Source organism: Epinephelus moara, chromosome 16, assembly GCF_006386435.1.
Source record: "Epinephelus moara isolate mb chromosome 16, YSFRI_EMoa_1.0, whole genome shotgun sequence".
Lineage (NCBI taxonomy): Eukaryota > Metazoa > Chordata > Actinopteri > Perciformes > Serranidae > Epinephelus > Epinephelus moara.
This window is the reverse complement of record NC_065521.1, coordinates 28542419-28561604: the sequence shown is the minus strand read 5'-3', so window position 1 is coordinate 28561604 and position 19186 is coordinate 28542419. Positions and strand designations below refer to the sequence as shown.

The following is a 19186-nucleotide window of genomic DNA, read 5'->3' as shown; positions in this document are numbered from 1 at the left end:
CTTCTTTAGCTGGTCATTTATTGCTTCTTCCCAAAAAAATGGCATCAAGTCTCTTTCCCCTCCCCACATACCAGTCTCCTGCTCTTTGCACAATTCAGTCTTAAGTTTCTCTCCTTCTCTTAAGGTGGTATACCAATCATCATCCCCTCCAAATATTGTTAACACTGATTCACATACCCTACAATACACTGGATACTTAAGTTAGTTCATAACACACAGCTGGAAGTGGTGATGCATTGTCTCTTTTAGATTCTTTTTTTGACAAATGGAAGTTGTTTTTATACAGTTAATTGAATGAATACAGTGGGCGGAAAACAATGGCCAAAGACGATGTCACATGTAAATGAAGACACCACTGCCATGGTCCAACACACACTCCTTGTTGTCGACACATGCACACACGCATACACACAGACACACGTACAGGTACACATTTTCAGGCATACATGCGCGTACACACACACACACACACACACACACACACACACACACACTTAGACCATGGCATATCAGCAGCAGATATGAGGTCTTTCTTTTTTAAAGTTTCATTAGAATCTTTTAATTTTTCTGCTCATTCAGCACAAAATGGCATGACGTGTTGGGACGGATGAGGCTGTTAAAAGCCTGACGGACAGGCACAGAAAGGGAAGATACCGCATCTACAGTCGACACATCACACTCACAGAACAAGACGGGACGGGACAGCACAAAGGCGGGGGAGCAGAAAAGAGAAGGGAGAGTCAGCGAGGTAGAGTCAGAAAGCAGAGCAGAGGGTGTATCAGCATATGATGACTGTATGGGTGCGTTTCAGTTCTTCTCCCATTTAATCTTTGGTCCATTTGTCCAGGGCTTTTCCATTGATTTAAAACTGCGGGGCGTGTAACCAATCTGCGCTTTTCTCTTACCAGGCTTGTGTGGTGTGCGTGTGTGTGTTTTCGTGATTGTGTGTGCTGATGTCAAGGGTGACCTTGGCGCTGTGTTCTGTGGGGCGCAGCTCATCAGATGACACTTTCAAAGAGAAGCGTGCTCTTGGTTCCTGCAGGGGGCAGCAGCTTGGCTTCGCTCTCCGGTGCCAGGTACTCCAGGTGATGTCGGCCCCAAACTGGGGTGGTTAGGTGCTGCCACCGCTACATGGAGAGACACACGGGCATACAGATAATGAACCATTTATTGTACAGATGCTTAAGTCCTCTCTAATGAACCCTCTCTAATGAGTAATGATGAAATCAGCAAACCAAATAACAGTCAGGGGAGGGGGGGCAGTATCCAAGGAGACACATTTCTACTGATTACAAACAGAAACGCACGCACAAGAGACTGTGTATGACCATGCATGCCTGCACCCAGCCATACTGACCTCCCGCAAAGATCCTTTGCAGCGCAGTAGTTTGTAGATAACGGTGAGAGGGATACAGAGCATGGAGGACAGGGCCAATGCCCAGCCAAGCGCTTCACCCCACAAGGGGTAAGTGTACACTGTGTTGTAGGTCAGGGGTTTGTAGTTCACCACATGGAACAGGAACACTGCCTATATGCACAAAAGAAGAGAGGCATTTACAAAGGTAAGACTTAAAACATACAGAGAAGCACTTAACACTACGGCTGGGACAATACGCCCGTCTCCCAACACGGTCACAAAACTAGGGTGCTGATTTGACATGTATTGTGATTTTTAAGTACTGCGATTGTACAAGTATTGTGATTTTTGTTTACTTTTTTAAAACTGGACCATGGGAAACAGATTAGTCATACACTTCTCGAGACTACTTATCATGAAGCATATTTCCATAACCAGTGCACATCACATGTCAGTCAGTTTTTCCTGACTTTTATTTCAGCAGCCTCATATACTGCATATAAAAGTGGTAAATAAAATGTACACGCACAACAGGATTAATAAAAAGTACATACTTTTTTGACATAAACTGCCACATTTAGCCGTCCCTGCTCATCAAGCCAGCGCAGTGTTTCCAATACACTGATTTATATATGGTGGCTGCCACAGTATCAACATTGGCCACCACATATTGATGTTCTAAGTTTTTCTTTAGTATTTAAAAAGGGTTCGGACCACAAATGACACAAGAATTAGCTAGTTAGCACACCCCGCTGCCTGTCTCCCTGTTGACTACTTCGCAGGGAGAATAGTGGACGGCAGCTCCGGACATTGACCTTCAGTTAGCGACCGTAGCAACTTGAATTCATCCTGTGTAACAGCAGCAACAGAAAGTTTGCTGATCTGGCATCTGGCACTTTGGCTTTTCGGCTGAATTCAAGTTGCTACAGCTGCTAACTCAATGTCTGTGTCCTTGGACCATACACCATTTTCTGTGAAATGGATATGACATGATGTTACTGTGATTTAAGCATTAAAAAAATCGTAAAATAACAAATAAAAAATCACAATAATAAAGGAGAAAGCGATTTTTCCCCACCCCTACTTACCACACAGACAAAAGGTGTGATGTAGGACCAGCACCACTTCATGTAGGGTAAGGGCTGATAGCCGATCATACGAGCCACGTCATCCATGAAACGGTCTGCGCCTGACAGAAATGACATGAGGACATTGTGATAATGCGTTGAATCTTGCGGTCTGCGTTGTCAGTATTGTAACTGTGCAGCATTGTCTCACCATAGACCCATGCAATCACCACACACTCCCAAAAGGCCTGCCACAGCAGAGTGATGCCACTGGCAGAGTAGTAGTCAAACAGCTGGAAGACATACATCCCACCCTGACAGAAACACAGAGAGAGCAGTCTGCATCAAGACCATCCTGTTAATACTTTATGTGTGACCTATTTTCAGCCTTGCCTCCAGTATTTAGGCTTTCATCCCAGTTCTTTCCTGGCAATGGTTTCCTGTGTGTCTAATTAAGAATTAGGTACACAAGTCATGCATTTTAAAGGAACACTGAAATAATGTTTTGCTACAGTAGCAAAACAACCTCAAGCTCAGGTGAGAGACTGGCCCTTCATCTAATTTCTGAATAGCATAGTAACTGGGCTAGAGGTTTGTTGTGTTTGAAAATGAGAGCCTCAGGACTGAACTAAATAAGGACTAAAACTCAAAGAAGTCCTCGCAGTACCTCAGTGACCATGGACATGTCAATCAGGAAGCAGATGACGCAGCAGATGGCTGCTACCACCTCTCGCCGCAGGGAGCCCAGGGCAGATTTAGGCGGTAGCATGTCCATGATTCCCGTTATCAAACCCTCAACTCCTACAAACTGAAAAAATGAGCACAGAGATAATAGAGAGAATGAGAGACAGCCAGATACTGAGGGACACAAAGGTAAGGGAGTGAAGTTAAATCTGCTGGAACATGCTTCTAACTCAGTGAACATGGCTCAGTGTTGTGCACATATATCAGCATTGTTATCTTCTGATATAAAACATGCACGTAACTTTAATGTGTTCACTAAGTGACATTGTTGGATATATGCTACAAAAATATCCAGGTGAGAACCAGACACCCCTCCTCAGTCTCTCTATGCAAGAACGTTTACACGAATCTTTGCAAAAACACATTTCAAACTCCAGATCAAGTCGACAGGATAACAGCTGCGCCACTATTTTTGCATCATTTACTGGAAACATCTGCCTATGCATGGCTAATGTGGCTATGGCAAGACAAGGAGAGACGTGGATGGATGAAGAAATGAGGGAGAGAATGGAAAGTAAGAGTAAATGAATGGATGGGAAAGCAGACAGACGCTCTCTGTGTGAATCAGACAGAAGCTCATTGACAAATCCCTGGGCTGTAAAACAATGGATGTAGGCACTGGCTCAGGCAGACACACAACAAACAGGCTGCTAAGAAATGCAATGCTAAAACTGGATGTGATGGGTGAGGACTGTCTGTGTCGCACTCGTGTGAGAGGAAGTAAAAGAGAGAGGGGAAAAAAAAGTAGATTAGCTATCTTGTCTACATAAAGAGGGCAAAATATAGAAACAAGTCAAACCTTATAGTTCCTCTAAGCTGAATGCAATCCGTAAACAAACTCAAATGTGTCAGAAATCAGGATTACCTGGCTGTCCAGGCCCAGTATGAGCAACATAAAGAAGAAAAGTGCTGCCCAAAGCGGTGCCAGTGGCATCAGAGTCACAGCCTTGGGATAGGCTATAAAGGCAAGGCCCGGACCTGCACATTAAGAGACAGAGTCAGACGCATAAACTATCAAGGGCATATAGCTCTTACTGTCATTACCTAGCTCACTGCGCTGGGTTTTAGGCAGCCAAATTGCAGCATATGTTTATTCTTACCACTCTCAGCTACCTTACTGATGTCCACGCCTTGCTCTGCAGCCATGAAGCCAAGCACAGAAAACACCACAAAGCCTGCAAAGAAACTGGTTCCACTGTTAATGATGGCCAGCAAGAATGCATCCCTGCAGAAAAATACAGAAGGAAAGAAAGAGGAAGGAAGAGAGAGAGAGTGAGCGAGAGAGATAGAGAGAGAGAGAGGGGGGGGGGGGGCAGAACAGAGAGAATGACATTGTGAGAAAAAGATGTATTATAATATGCTGTAACATGAGGCTCACGTAAGCTACTCAAGACAAACAGTGGAAGGGCTGGGATGGTGCATAGGGGATCAATAGCAATTTCTCTGAAAGCTGCTGTTGTCTCTGTAGTTGGCAGGTAGAGCGCAGGCAATGGGCCTGCCAAGTCTGTCTCAAGGTCTGAGAGGGGAAAGAGTGAAAGAAAACCCCTTATGGACTTCTTGCTACATATAAATATAACTAACATTATAATAATAATGCTTGCATGTATAATTAAATTGTGTTGGAGCTCTAATTCTAGTATGAAGTCAAAAACACTCCTGTTATCTGCTCCACATAGCAAGGAATGACCTTCTGTTTATCCTGACAAGTCATGTTTAGCTGGCAACACCGGCCAAGAATCCTCTCTGACATGAAGAATTTATAAACAACAGTTGCACCATAATGGTTCTTATGACACTGTAGCAGCTGTGTCGAGCAGCAACCTCCACTGAGTCAACAGTAGTCTATGAATCTGAAACTCAGAAGAATGCTTAAGAATGAGTGTGAGTGTTTGGGTTAAGACAGCAGCCCATATCAAGACCACAAGTATTAAGCAAGATTAACAGTCAATAGCCACACTATTAACCCTATGACACTGTAATGCACTTTACACTTACTGTTTAACTTCACCACTGCTAGTGCAAAAATGCTACATATTGCCTAAGGGCTTGAGGATTTTACATAAATCAAAAGTTTATATCTACTGTACTGAGGGATTTCAGGACATTCCACACTCAGCTTGTCAGGCTCAGCTCTACACTGCCAGACCTGGCTCAGATTTCATCAGTATAAGGGTCACGTTATAACCGAAGAGAAGTAGTTCTTAATGCGATGTGCTATCTTAACATGTCGGGAAGTGTTTATACCTGATCTAAATGACCACACTTGACGTTTGAATGAAAAGCTGGAAAACGTAGAGAGGGGGGAGATGCGATATTCTTAGACAGTCTCTTCGGGAGGGCCTTCGTAGCATTGCTCTTGGTTGTTCACATGAAAAGTGAGAGGTACAGAAAGAAGTTTAATTCCTCTGCACAGCTGTGAATGCGTAAGTTTTGAAAAATTACAGAAATGGCCTGACACAGACCCCCCCTAATCTGATGATGTGTGGAGAGGGGGTTTCTGAAGCTCAAAAAGTGCCAAAAACTGCAGTTCCTAGAGTGGCCACTTAAGGTTTCCTCAAAAAGTTGTCATGTTAAAATGCCCAACATAAGCAGAAAGAAGCCTGGTACAAACATTTAAAAAAAAAGATTTACCTGTTTAAATATTAGCAAGGTTTAAAGTGAAGCATTTAAGGGCGCAACCACTTTGAGTGACAGGTGGATGCCATCCAGGGACAAGTCCCTACCATGGGGACACCTTTGGTTAGGTAGGTGACACAACCATGGCATAACCCCAGATTCACAGACTACCCGTAGCTGTCGCTATTTCAGTGTGTTTTCAGTTCAAGAAAGTTAATTATAACATTTTGGTCACCTAAAAAAAGTTATGTTTGGTGTTTGGTTATATAAAAAGACCCTCTAGGGCATCAGTGCTTTTTTGATAAGGTTTTAAAGCCTGTTTTTTGTCTGAATCCAGCTGAAGGTAAACACAGATGTTCATTTCTCCTTTCCATTATGTTGTCGGATAATTATATTAACAATCCGAGCCTATCTGTGTGAAAAAAATGCACTTTTAGTGGACGTATTTTGACGTTGTTTGACGTTGTCTGAGTGCCCCATTATTTAATATAGCGTGCGCTCACGGGCTGCAGGCAGGTCAGCCCTAGCTTCATACTGGAGAAATGTCAAATATTGAACATCCTATCACTCGTTTAGACAAAAGTAGATCGGAAAATAGGGCCCAGGTTGAAAAAACATTAGTTCCCCTTTAACCATAGTTGTTTATGCACCGTGCTAACCAAGCTACTAGCTAGTTATGGTTAGCACCACCGTCTCATCCAAAAATGGTCACTTCTGGCTCCAAAAATCCAAGATGGCGACAGCTAAAATGCCAAACTCGAGACTTCAACATGGGCGATGGGCGTTATTTTGTACAGTCATTGTTACTGAGCGAGTACACTGGCCCCTTTAGGTGAAATTCTGCCTCTGGTTTCTTTAGCTCACCTGAATGCTAACATTAGTGTGCTTCATTATGTATATATTACCAACTGTGTCAACAACTATTGGATGTTACTGTTCTGATGTTTACTATGTAACATTTAACACTCTGGCATGCAACAGTAAATTGTAAAGTTTAGCATGTAATGCCAACTTAAACACTGGCTAATGTTAGCACATTAGCATAAGTCATGTGAGGACTGCTAACGTATCAAAATGTATGGCAATCTGTCCGGTGGTTAAAAATACTACTCTGGACCAGAGTCTTGAACCACCAGATGGACAGACTGACATTGTGATCCATACAGCTGCAACACTAATATGACTGAAAGAGAAAGGCAAGCTATGTGGTTTGGAAGGAAGTAAACAAGAAAACATTTAGTCCCGGGCCAGGCCCTAAATGTACTATACTGTACATCAGCATCTGCAGGCAGTTTATTTACACATCTCCCCTGCTATTCCTGGACTACTCCGAGTGTGTGTGAGAAACAGAGCAGAGCTAACATACCTCAGTATCTAAACTCATCTTTCAACTTCCAATTAAGGTCAAGGCAGAGAAAGTCAGATGGCAGGATATTTATGAGGCTCCTCCTATTATGGACATTCCAAATATGCAAAAAAACAAACAAACATATATCCCTCATGTTTAGAGCCTTTCTATATTCAGTGCTTAAAGACACTGCTTTGATTCTTCCTGGCAACCTATTTGCTTTTGTTTTGATCAGGGAGGGGAATCATTTTATATCTGAAATGTGAGTGTTGTACTGGGAAGTCTGTGGGCCTCATCGTTCCTGGCACACTAGTACAATATATAAGGGTTGTACTGAGTGTCAGTTTCTTACATGTACAGCTTCTGCTGAGGTTTTTGGAAGAAGCTTTGAATGTCTGTTGTCATATGTATTAACATCATCATCCTAAAAACAGTTTTTTTTTACATATTAGATCAACTTTCTTTTGAATAAATGTAATCTAAGGCACTGTTAGACTGCTGCTAGACTGCTGCACCAGTGCATGCCTCCTTCTGTGTGTGGCAGGAGCAAACAATTTTTTGACCTCAGTAAAAATGTTGCTTTTAAAAGGATAAATGCCAACAAGTATGGACTGAAGCAGAGTATTTCATTAGATGAAATCATGTGAATTTTTCAATACATTTTGACTTTTGGACTTGACAAGGCTCTGGAGTTGTTGGAAATGTTTGAATCACACTAGTCAGAAACAATCCTATGCAGAATTTAAATGACAACATTATGAAATTAACCTTCAATGCTTTTAACTATTCAGTGAAGCTCTCAATTCTAATGGTTGGCCTGTTGGTAATTATGAAAGTGGGGTGTTTTTGGAGAACAGGAACTGATCTTGTGGTACTTCATGTGATTGTTTGTAAAGACTGAAAATGCTTTCTTTCTGCCAGAGTGTCTTTAGTGAAAGAAATCTGGTGGAAATACTGTTTTTTTTTTTCTTAGTTTGTTTGATACTAGTACTTAAGACTGAAATCCCATGCAGCAGTGTGCATGAGTTGTGCTGATGTTGTGTTGATGTTGGCCTCCTTCCAGTGACGGTGGTGTCTGATCTTATGTTGTGTATAAACTCACTGGTAACAGTTGTTATGGAAGCGGTTGTAGCTGCCTAGCGCAGTCAGGGCGCCCAGTCCGATGGCATAGGAGAAGAAAATCTGGGTGCCTGCGTCAATCCACACCTATCACAAACAGAATAGACTGAGTGATGCTTCACAATCTGTTGACTGCGTTTCTTAGTTGTTGACATACAATATTTTGTATGTCAACTAAAGACAAGTTTACAGGGATGCCCAAATGCAAGCTCACGCAAAAGTTATACCTGCGCTTCTCCAAGTTTGGACCAGTCTGGTTTCAGGTAGTAAACAATCCCATCCAAAGCTCCAGGTAGAGTGACTCCATGGGCCAAAAGAACGACCAGAACCAGGTAGGGGAACAGAGCTGTGAAGTAAACAACCTAGAGAAAGACGAAAAAGGAGAAATGTGAAGTACACCTTTAGATACTGTGGGATCAATTTGTAAAGTATATTTGGGGGGTGGGGAGGTGAAGTTTGAGTGCAATGCATTAAAACTTGAATTAAGTGAAAGTAAAAAACACCACAGTAAACCCTTAACAAATTTAAACTCCTCACATTACATGAAGTAAGTAAATAAAAAGATGCAGTTATATGATAAATTTAACAAGCTAGTTGGAAAAGTTTAGTGCTTATCAACATGGTTTATCAGCTATGGTCAAATGTTTCAGTGTAACTGCACCTAAGTATGTTTTTTATCACTTTGATTAAGCAATTACCTGCTTTGCAAATACTCAAGTCTTAAGTAGAAGCCCATTAGGTCCTTCCTGTAGTGGATGTGTAATGGGCCCTGTCATGTTACTTTGAAGAAAAGGTAGCCTGTAAATGGAAAGCCAGACAATTTGTAAACCTCCTGCAATAGCAGGGGTTTTTGGCAGCCCTTTTCAGAAGGTAGTCTTTGTCAAGTTATGCTGAGAAAGCTGCCCCCCTGCTACCTAGCAGAAGCATCAAATCCCAGCTAAATCAGTATGGTAAGCGCAAAGTAGTGAGAAAGCACATATTTGCCTTGATCTAGGGCGAACATGGGCAGAAAAGCCCCTTTCCAGCTCTCAGACAACTACATGGTGGAAAGTTACTAATCGGCTTACAGCTGGCTGGCTGGCTGGCTGGCTCAATCTCCTTCATTATTTTCTCCCTCGCTCTATGAGCTTGGGCTACTCTGGAGACACAAGTATGCAAACACAGACATCTCCATATGCTACAAAATAAAGATGCATTCATTATTCTAGTGTATCAGAACACACACAGTTAAAAAGACTGGGGAGTGGAGCATCTTTTCTATACTGTCAAATGAAGGTCATTCTGAGCAATGTATATGTAGAGCACAGGGAAGTAGAGATAAACAGAAGATTAAAGCCTGACTTAAACATTAAACTGCACCTGTACATACATACACGTGATAGAACAGGAAAAAAAGTGTCTAGACACTGATCCTCTGACTATATTAAAGCTGATTTGGGGTCAAAGGGCAGAATGCTGCAATTATTTAAACCTCTGCATGAAGCCATGCAAGTATCAGTCTGTACTCAATAACCCCTGACAGTGACATGTAACATTAATTGTACAGCCAGAAATGACTTTACCTTGCCAGTCGATTTAACTCCTTTCCACATGCAGAAGTAAACAATGACCCAGGTGACAATGAGACACAGCACCATCTCATAGCTGATGTCACCAGGCTCGTGCAACCCTCCAGACAGACGGAGCACCTTACGCCTAGGAGGAAGAACACAAACGTGACTCACAGACCAAGTAAAAAGGTGAACAATGTCAATAAGGTGACTGCAAGTTGAAATACATTTTGTCAATTAAGACCAAGACATAAAAACTTGATCAGAATAAATGTCTGCATGACTGGAACCTCTGGATCCATAGCACACGACACATTGTTAAGACCCCAAACAGTCAGAGATAACTCCTGCTCAACTCCTCCATTACAATACCCAGACAAGGTGAAACATACTCCCAGAACTCGATGACTGGGGAACGCAGGCCTTCGGTGCTCTCTGAGCAGCTTCCGTTGAGGAGTAGCTGGGCTGAAGATAGGTTCAACGGGGACGTGGAGGAGAGGAGGTTGGCAGAAGATGATGGCAGAGCTGGCTGGGTAGCACTGCGGTTGTGGCAGGTGCGGCGGAAGTCCTGTGTACAGTTGGGGGTGTTCCAGGGGTGTCCGCAGGTGGCCCAGGGCAGCTGTTTGGTGAAGGAGTGGAAGAGAAAGTAGAGGCCCCACACAAGAATCATGATGTAGTAGGTGTTACAGAAGAACACTATCACCATAGAAGCCAAGCCCAGACCTGACCGAAAGGGAGAGAGGAAGGCAGAGGAGGTGTGTTGGGATGCGATTTAAAAATAAAAGGTAACGCACAGCATTAAAATACCTTCTTCAGAGAAATATTGTCGTGCTCTTGGTGTGTCGGACACTCTAACAAACGCAGAGATAGGTACCTTTGAAGAGGGGTGCGATGTTCCAGGCAGAGACCCCTCCCTGCTTCATGAACTGTCCCAGTGCAATCTCCAGGAAGAAGACTGGGATGCCTCCGATGAACACAATCAGCAGGTAGGGGATCAAGAAAACCCCTGCAACACACATATTTATCACAAGGTCACATTTATCACATGGTATCTGAAGTGAGGAGCCTTTCATATCAAGGACCTGGCCCTGGATCTGAGCACAACTGACCCCAAATTTTAGCATTTTATCTTATCTTTTCATGTTTGTAATTGTTCCTACCAGTTTTATATTGCTATATATTTGTATGTCTTTCTTTTATCTTGCACAGCACTTTGGTCAGCTGCAGTTGTTTTTAAATGTGCTATATAAATAAACTAAATAAACTGTGTACTGTGTACTGTACCCGGGCATGGTCCATCGATCTGTACCAAGGTCCACCTGAAAAGTTTGTCTCAAGTACTTCAATACACTTCATATCAAGGATTTGGACTTATTAAGATTTTATCGATACAGATGGCATTATAAACTCTGCTTATCGCTCCAATTCTTTCTCATTCATTCATTCATTCATTCATCTTCTAACCGCTTCATCCTCTTGAGGGTCGCGGGGGGGCTGGAGCCTATCCCAGCTGACATCGGGCGAGAGGCAGGGTACACCCTGGACAGGTCGCCAGACTATCGCAGGGCTGACACATAGAGACAAACAACCATTCATGCTCACATTCACACCTACGGACAATTTAGAGTTATCAATTAACCTAGTCCCCAATCTGCATGTCTTTGGACTGTGGGAGGAAGCCGGAGTGCCCGGAGAGAACCCACGCAGACACGGGGAGAACATGCAAACTCCGCACAGAAGGGCTCCCACACCCGGGATCGAACCGGCAACCCTCTTGCTGTGAGGCGACAGTGCTAACCACCACACCACCGTGCCGCCCCTCCAATTCTTTCTCAATTTCCTTATTGTTTACTGAGCAATTTTCTGTGTGTAAAAACAAAACAAAAGTAGGCCAACACAAGCTGCCAGCGTCAAAACAACTGTTTTACTGTCTCTGAGTCTGCAAACTGTGTAAAATGATATACAGCATTTGTATTTTCTCAGTCTGTCTGCTAAATATGCCTGCATCGCACTACTGCTATTATAGGATATTTATCTTGGCATTCCTGAAATTAAAGTCCATGTTGTGTGGAAAATGCTTTGGTATATTGCTGGTGTTTCCACTCTTTCTTAAAATGATCATTTTACAGACATTAGAAGCAGCACTGTCATTATCTTTCTCTGTGAAACGAAGCCACGCTCTGGATTGTTTCGTCCTCTCCGCCACGACTTCTTCTAGATGCAAATTTCCAGCAGCGCAGATGTACGAGTTTGACGTTATTGTATTGCAACGGGCAACATCGACAAAAGCAATTGATCAGCTCGAAGGCGTAAGATTCCAATGGATCAGACAATCTGGACACTAGTGTTAATATTACTAACTAATAAAAGAGTCTGAGCAGTGTGGAAGTGGAGAGGGCATGGTAAAAATCAATTGTTCCTAATATAAAATACACTGTAACAGACAGGTAAGAACACTGGCTCATACTGGGAAATACTTTCTACTGATTAGCTGGACATTCAGTACGATGCAGTTACCTCCGCTCCAAAGTAAAGCACTGGCAAGGTTTGGATATCGACAGTACTGAGTGGTTTCTCCCCCTATTATTAATGTAATGTAATTATACCATCAACATTACATTAAACTATTCATATTAAAATCAATGCTGAGTTTGTTGTTAATCATTTCAAGTATTAAGTGAGTAAAAAGCATTAAGTATGTCCTGCTCCTGGAGGACAAGGTACATTAGCTACACTTTTACAGCAGAAAATCGTAGGTAAAAGTCATGTTTAAAGTTTTTAAGGACACAAGCAGCACAAACACTGGCATACAGATCAAGCACTCGACACAACAAGGAACAGCAGAGAGGGGGAAGAAGCAATAAAGGGCAAAAGTGCCAAAGCCAGGAAGGAGGACAGACAAGGTCACAGATAAGCGATGCATAGGAGGTGTATGTGGGAGATTACTGCATCGTCTCACATTCCACAAGTGTGCTGACAGTTCCAGTCAGGACTGTCCTTGAATGTGAAATCTGCATGGTACGCGAAGGACTCTCAAATGGAGACGGGAAAAAGACAATAGGCTCCGGCGGGAGTTATTCGACATCTAGGACTTGCTTCATTTTGATTAGTAGTAGTTGGCCCAGGGCAATCGGTTTGCGCTCAGTGTTCTCTATAAATAATCTACCTCTAATGGATTCTCATACTGTAGCAGGAGCTCGCTGTGATCAGGAATGCACAGCAGAAAACCATATGAAAAAAGGCGGCAGAAGATATTTAACACATTAAATCCAGTCGCAACAATTAGGTCTGAATGATAATAGAGCTGGGTGACGCCACCACAGTGCGCAGATGGGAAGGAGTCACATGACCAGCTATGACGCAGAGCAGAGAGAGGCTCAGAAGAAAGGAGGGAAAGATGGATATATCACAGGACAGGGAGGCAGAAAAACTGGGACAACGCTGTGGTAGAGAAGGTTCAGCTAATACAAAAATGACACACTGAGGCATCGACCTGGTCGGCTCCGCAACAGTGCTATTGATTGACAATTTGTGCCTCATTCAGTCCATCGTTCTTTATGTCATTCTCTGAGAGGAGGACTGCAGCCATATAAGGAAACATTCATGACTGTGAGTCTAAGACAGAAAGGGGTGGGAGAGTGAGACACAGAGAGAGAGATAGAGAGGGAAAGGCTGACAGATCCAATAGGAGGCGTGAATGGAATGACTGGAGGAAATACTTGTGCTGACAAACCCCTAACATATTGGCCAAATCATCGAGGAACCGCATCCTCAATAGGCTTAAGTAAATCCTTTCCTAATCATTACTGACCAGACATATCAGGAGTAGTAGCTCAGTCATAAATAAATAAATAAATGAATGAATGAGATTAATGCCCCGCATTTACATTACATCCAATGTCTCTAATGGAGTGTGTCCAGGTCAGACGAAGAGCCCCAGCGCTTATCTGATAGAGTTGTTGTGTTACAAGGTGTACCCTGGGTCAGTCAAAGCTGTAAAACGGAGGGTTGGGCAATATATTGATATTGTTTTGATATCATAATATAAGAGTTGATATCTTATTAGGCTGCTCTAGCTGTTTTATTACTTGTCTTTATCCACTTAGTCATTATAGCCACATTACTGATGAGTATTTATAAAGATATCATTGTGTAAATGCTTTGTAGGAGAACCAAGAGTCAACCCTGCAATATTGGTCATACATATCATAATATTTGATTTTCTCCATATCGCCCAGCCTTAGTTAAGTGAAGTACTGAAGCGGATGTGGCTGTGCTGACGTTAGAGGGAAGAAATGACGGGCACGGTCACAGGACGGTTATTGTGTGACACATCCATATGCCTCCTTATCAGAAGGAGAGTGGGAGAGAGCACCTTTGTATGCTACATGAGTGCTGGGCACGAACACAGGGGGTGGACTGTGTGAGGCAGGCCATTGTTATATGATACCAGAAGGTGGGTATCAGAGCCGCGGGTCACAAGATACACACACATAAGTGAGAGGGAGGGTTGGACTAATATACACACACACACACACACACACACACACACACACACACACACACACAGCCGCATACTAAGTTTCATTTTAACGGATCACCTCATAAAATAACAGAAAAGTGGGCAGGGCAGAGATAAGAGAAGTCAAGGCCAAAAGCTGCAGTCAGGGCACGTTACCAGTGGACAAGTTGGCACAGTTATAAAAGGAAGGGATGTGCCAAAACACACACAACAACACACACAACCTTATATGCCAGTGAGAGAACAGCAGGAACACTGTAAAGCAATTTGTACTAAGTCCGCCTGTTAGGCCAGTGGCGGCTGTAATATATCATGTGAAACCACGTGGGTGGGAATGGCTTTTCAGCTACGTGCTCACAGCCACGCAGGCCTGGCTTTTGCTGCCTGTTACTTTTATTTCACCTTCACTGTTGCTCTATAAACTGTCAGGAGCATCTGAGGTTATCTAAACTGTTACAAATGGACTTGAATAAAATCACATGATCTAAAAGAGGGAAACTTTTGTACATCTAGATTTTCTTTTCCAAAATGCTTACTGTATCATAATAGCTAGAAGACTATCTCTGAAACATTTTTTAAATGTTTTATTATATTGCAAGAGTGCTGGAGGAAAAAGGATTTTTTTGTGGAATTTAGCTCAGCATTCAACAATCACCTGAAACAAGCACTTGTCTAAGTCCCACTCTCTTATATCCCGTTTCCAACCAAATTAGCTCTGGTTCTTGAATCGGTCCCATTCACAATTATTGGGACATTAGTGCTATCTACCGAAACAGCCCACGTTTTCACCAGTTTTGAGCAGAACTATTGTAATCAAGGATGCAGGTTAATTTATTACAAATTTATTTTTTGGTTGAAATGCTTCAAACAGTTCAAAATTAGGTGCATGAAAAGCAACTGAACCTGTTCTATGTTGATGAAAAAGGGGTGTTAATGGAACGCTGCCTTCCTCACCAACAGACCCCAGATTGTTGGGATTGGCACAAGCTTCCACAATAAAACACCCCGTCCAGGTGTCCCTCAGGGCTCTGTGCTCAGCCCCCTTTTTTTTGTTCACCCTGCAAGGCCATGATTGCACCTCACTGAAAGCGAATAATAAAGTTTGCAGACAACACCACCATTGTTGGCCAGATTGCAAGCAATGATGATGAATCATACTGGGAAGAGGTCATGAACGTTGCTGAGTGGTGTACTATACGAAGCGTTTGAGGAGCTCATGCACAAAAGAACTGTGATACAAGATGAACTCAATATTTAATATGATGTACTCTGTGGTCTTTGTTTGCATATTAGTATTTTATAGCCATCTGTAGTTTTGGAGTAAGTCATTCGTAAGTAAATAAATTGGCCTTAAAGATTTTTAAGTGAAACTCCTGTAACAGCGTTGATTTGTATGTTTGCATACCACAGACATCTACATTAACTCACCTCCTCCGTTCTTGTAGCAAAGGTAGGGGAACCGCCACACGTTGCCCAGGCCAACAGCAAAACCCACGCAGGACATGATGAAGTCCATCTGTCTGGTCCAAGTTTCCCTCTCCACCACTGGTACCGCTACAGCCCCATTTCCAGTCCCAGCTGCAGCCCCGTCCTGGGTCTGCGGCGGGCCAGCCCCTCCACCCTCACCACACCCTGGGCCAGCTCCAGGCACAGGCACCAGGGGGCGAGCTGACCCCCCACCCTCCTCCTCGGACAGGGTCCCTGCCTCCAATTGGGGGAGACTGATTTCACCTGGACAGGAAAGAGAAGTGCGAGGGTCAGGTGCGAACAAAAAGTAGACGAGGGATAGGAGGAGGAGAAACAGATGCAGACAGGTCTGAGTAGCACTAATACAACATCCCCATTCTTATCAAATATATATACACTGACAACCTTACATCACACGTCAGCAACGGAGACGGATGAACCACAGTCTCTTGGAGCAGACTTGCAGTGAATGAAAGAGAGAGACCGCTCATCTTCCATTCACTGCAACAAAGCGCCAGTACATGACCAGTACAGTACCTTAGGCAATTATTACACATCTCCACTAAGCCATAACAGGGCTGAATTACATCTTACCATTTTTATTGTGGTGTAAATTGCCTTCACAGAATTAGTATACGGGCAAAAATCGTGTTGCACTTGTATTGTCATCACTAAGCCCTCCCCCGATGTTCATGTCTTACAGACAGGGTGATTAGTGTGCTGCGGTACAACACAGCAGAGAGCCGGCTCAAGGTATAGCTCCTCTGTCACTTGCAAAGCTTTCATTTTCTCTTTCCCCCACGCACACACACCACAGATTGAACAAATGCACGCAGACACGCAACCACAAATAAAAGCAACGTGTCGCTTCATTAATGCCATTCCACGATATCAGCGTCAGCCTCTATCTGTGTGTGTGTGTGTGTGCTGGATGCAAAGCAAGGCAGCTGAATCCAGATCAGAGCAGTTTGAGGGGGTGTGTGAACAGAGGAGGGGGGAAAGAGTGGGGAAGGTATGGGATGTCAGCATCCATACAGCAAGTTCACAAAAGAAGGTTTTAAGATAATGTGTGTGAGGAGTAGTTGCACACAGTGTGGCATAATTTTAAGTAAATGGAAAAAAAATAAATGGTTAGGGTTAAGGCAATAAAAAAGATACTGTCCTTGGGTGCAAATGTTAAAAATATAACCCTAAATACTCACCTCTAGACTGATTTGTGCACGAGTCACCCAATTTTACTAACTGATGATGCTCTCATGATAATGACGTACAACTAGACAATGATTGGTTTGAGGATCTTCTGTGTTAACACCTATGCAGCACCATATTTAGCTTCAAAAGGACTTGCAGTTGAGTCAGCTCTGGTGTGATGTGTATGTTGAGATATCCTTAAGTGTTTGCATACTGTGGTGAGGCCTGAGGCAGGTTAAACACAGGTCTGCTCTCACCCACAAAGAATAATGTCAAAGCAGTGTGTGAGGCAGGCATGCTCTAATTCATCAGCATGTGGTTATGTGTTAGCTAGTGGCTGTAAATACTGAGGTCACACACTGATACTCACCTTGGCTATTCTCTTCCAACTCTGGTGACATGTTGTTGGCACAAAAATAAAGGTGTTTCTGTCAAACAGCCAAGCTGGCTGATGGTTTAACCAGGGGGCTGCTGAAGTTTGATGTATGTGCCCGGCTAACAAGACACCCGGCGGGCTCAGAGAGGCAGGCACAGAGATGTAGCCTCGGTATGCAGTGCTCCAGTTGTCTCTTTGAATTTCTGAGTTTATTTCGCCTTCTCGAAATTGGAAAAAAAAAATCGCAGTTTTTGTCAGTATAACACGTTGGAAACCCTCAGCTCAGCCAAGAGATGGAAATTGTCACAAAGCGCCGCGGTCAGTTGAGCCGTTGACAAAGGAGATTCAAAAGCAGTCGACGAAGCACTTGAAGGTAAGCCTGAAGAATCTCATGGATAACGGTTAGATGAAAATGATACTGCGCCTTTGGGGGAAGATTTTCTGGTTTGAACAGTCCAGTCAGGAGTCCATGAACCTGTACATGATGCAGCGGTTCGACGGACGGGGAATGCGAGCTGCTCTACGGTCAGTTAGCTGTGACGGACGCTCCCCCCGCCTCCTCCCGCCGCCGGCTGACGTGATTGGCTGGAGCCTGCACAGTGCGGTGCGCACAGCATCAGCAGCGCTCAGTCTAAACGACAGGAGTCACAAGGGTGGGTTTATTACACCGCATACGTCCTTGACCTGGAATCACACAAATAACTGCAGATAAATGGCCTGAAAGCGCTGTCTGCTCTGCTTATCTGCTCTTTATCTCGTGACAGTGGGGAGTGAGTGGACGGTTCAAAACCTGGGGTGTTGGGAGCCCCTAGTACACCATGGGGATCCAGGTGGCCCCCAACAGTGGCGCACCCAGATTTTCTTTTTACAGGGGTGGCCAGATGGGGCCATTGAAAGTCTTGGGTTGGCATGCCAAGACCAAAACTGAATTTCAGAATTCTATCAAGCTGTTGAAGTGGCCCTGTCGCCATAGCTCTTCAATCAGTATAGTTAGTTAAATATGACCCTGTCTACATGTCTAAAATTATTTTTGTCAACGAGTATTTTCGTCAGTGTTTTAAAGCAACACTTACTTTCCTGATGGCACACTAAAATGTAAGTGAATTCCACCAGAGATCTAAAAAAAAAAAAAAAAAAACCTCATAATTGTACCATTCTCATATGGTTCTAAGAAAACTCCGAATGCAATGATCACTCGAGCGCCCTGTCTATCTTTTTAAAATTGCCTTCTAAGGTGCCAGTTTTCAAAACTCCAGGTTACTGTTTAACGCCATGTTCACACTGGACACGGAAGCGCCGCAAAGCGCACTTATTTTCTGTGGAGCACCTCCCGCTTGCTTTCAGCACCCCTGTCAACTGATTGGGCAGTTCACACTGGACGTGCCGCTGAGTGCTCTGGCCAGCTCGCAATCTGCAGTGGTAGTTTATATGCCAGTGAGAGAACATAGCGGAAACACTGTAGCATTTTGTACTAAGTGCACCTGTTAAGCAAATGGCGGCTGTAATACATCATGTGAAACCACGTGGGTGGAAATGGCTTGTCAGCTACGTGCTCACAGCCACGCAGGCCTGGCTTTATCTGCCTGTTACTTTTATTTCACCTTCACTGTTGCCCTATAAACTGTCTGGAGCATCTGAGGTTATCTAAACTGTTACAAATGGACTTGAATAAAATCACATGACCATTCTTCAAAGAGGGAAACTTTTGTATATCTAGATTTTCTTTTCGAAAATGCTTGGAACATTGGTGCTATCTACCGAAACAGCCCACGTTTTCACCAGTTTTGAGCAGAACTATTGTAATCAAGGATGCAGGTTAATTTATTACA

At 43.5% G+C, this 19186-nt stretch overlaps 1 protein-coding gene across 1 annotated transcript; it reads right to left on the bottom strand.

The window, feature by feature from the left end:
* Positions 1-17900, bottom strand: si:ch211-117c9.5 (sodium- and chloride-dependent creatine transporter 1). The gene is made up of 14 exons (XM_050063974.1): positions 17352-17900; positions 15752-16054; positions 10676-10807; positions 10194-10524; positions 9814-9946; positions 8479-8613; positions 8235-8338; positions 4269-4393; positions 4034-4146; positions 3092-3232; positions 2636-2738; positions 2446-2546; positions 1358-1528; positions 1-1127 (listed from the first exon to the last, which is right to left on the bottom strand). The coding sequence occupies exons 1-14, from the start codon at positions 17380-17382 to the stop codon at positions 999-1001; spliced, it is 2052 nt and encodes a 683-aa protein (XP_049919931.1). The 5' UTR covers positions 17383-17900; the 3' UTR covers positions 1-998.
* Positions 17901-19186: the final 1286 nt, after the last annotated feature.

Coding starts and splice junctions, on each gene's coding strand:
- si:ch211-117c9.5 (XM_050063974.1), bottom strand. CDS start 17,382: ATGTCACCAGAGTTGGAAGAGAATAGCCAAG. Junction 2,739..3,091: donor ACATGTCCATGGTCACTGAG/GTACTGCGAGGA, acceptor TGTTTCTGTCAG/GGTGGGATGTATGTCTTCCA. Junction 2,547..2,635: donor GGTGATTGCATGGGTCTATG/GTGAGACAATGC, acceptor CATTTCTGTCAG/GCGCAGACCGTTTCATGGAT.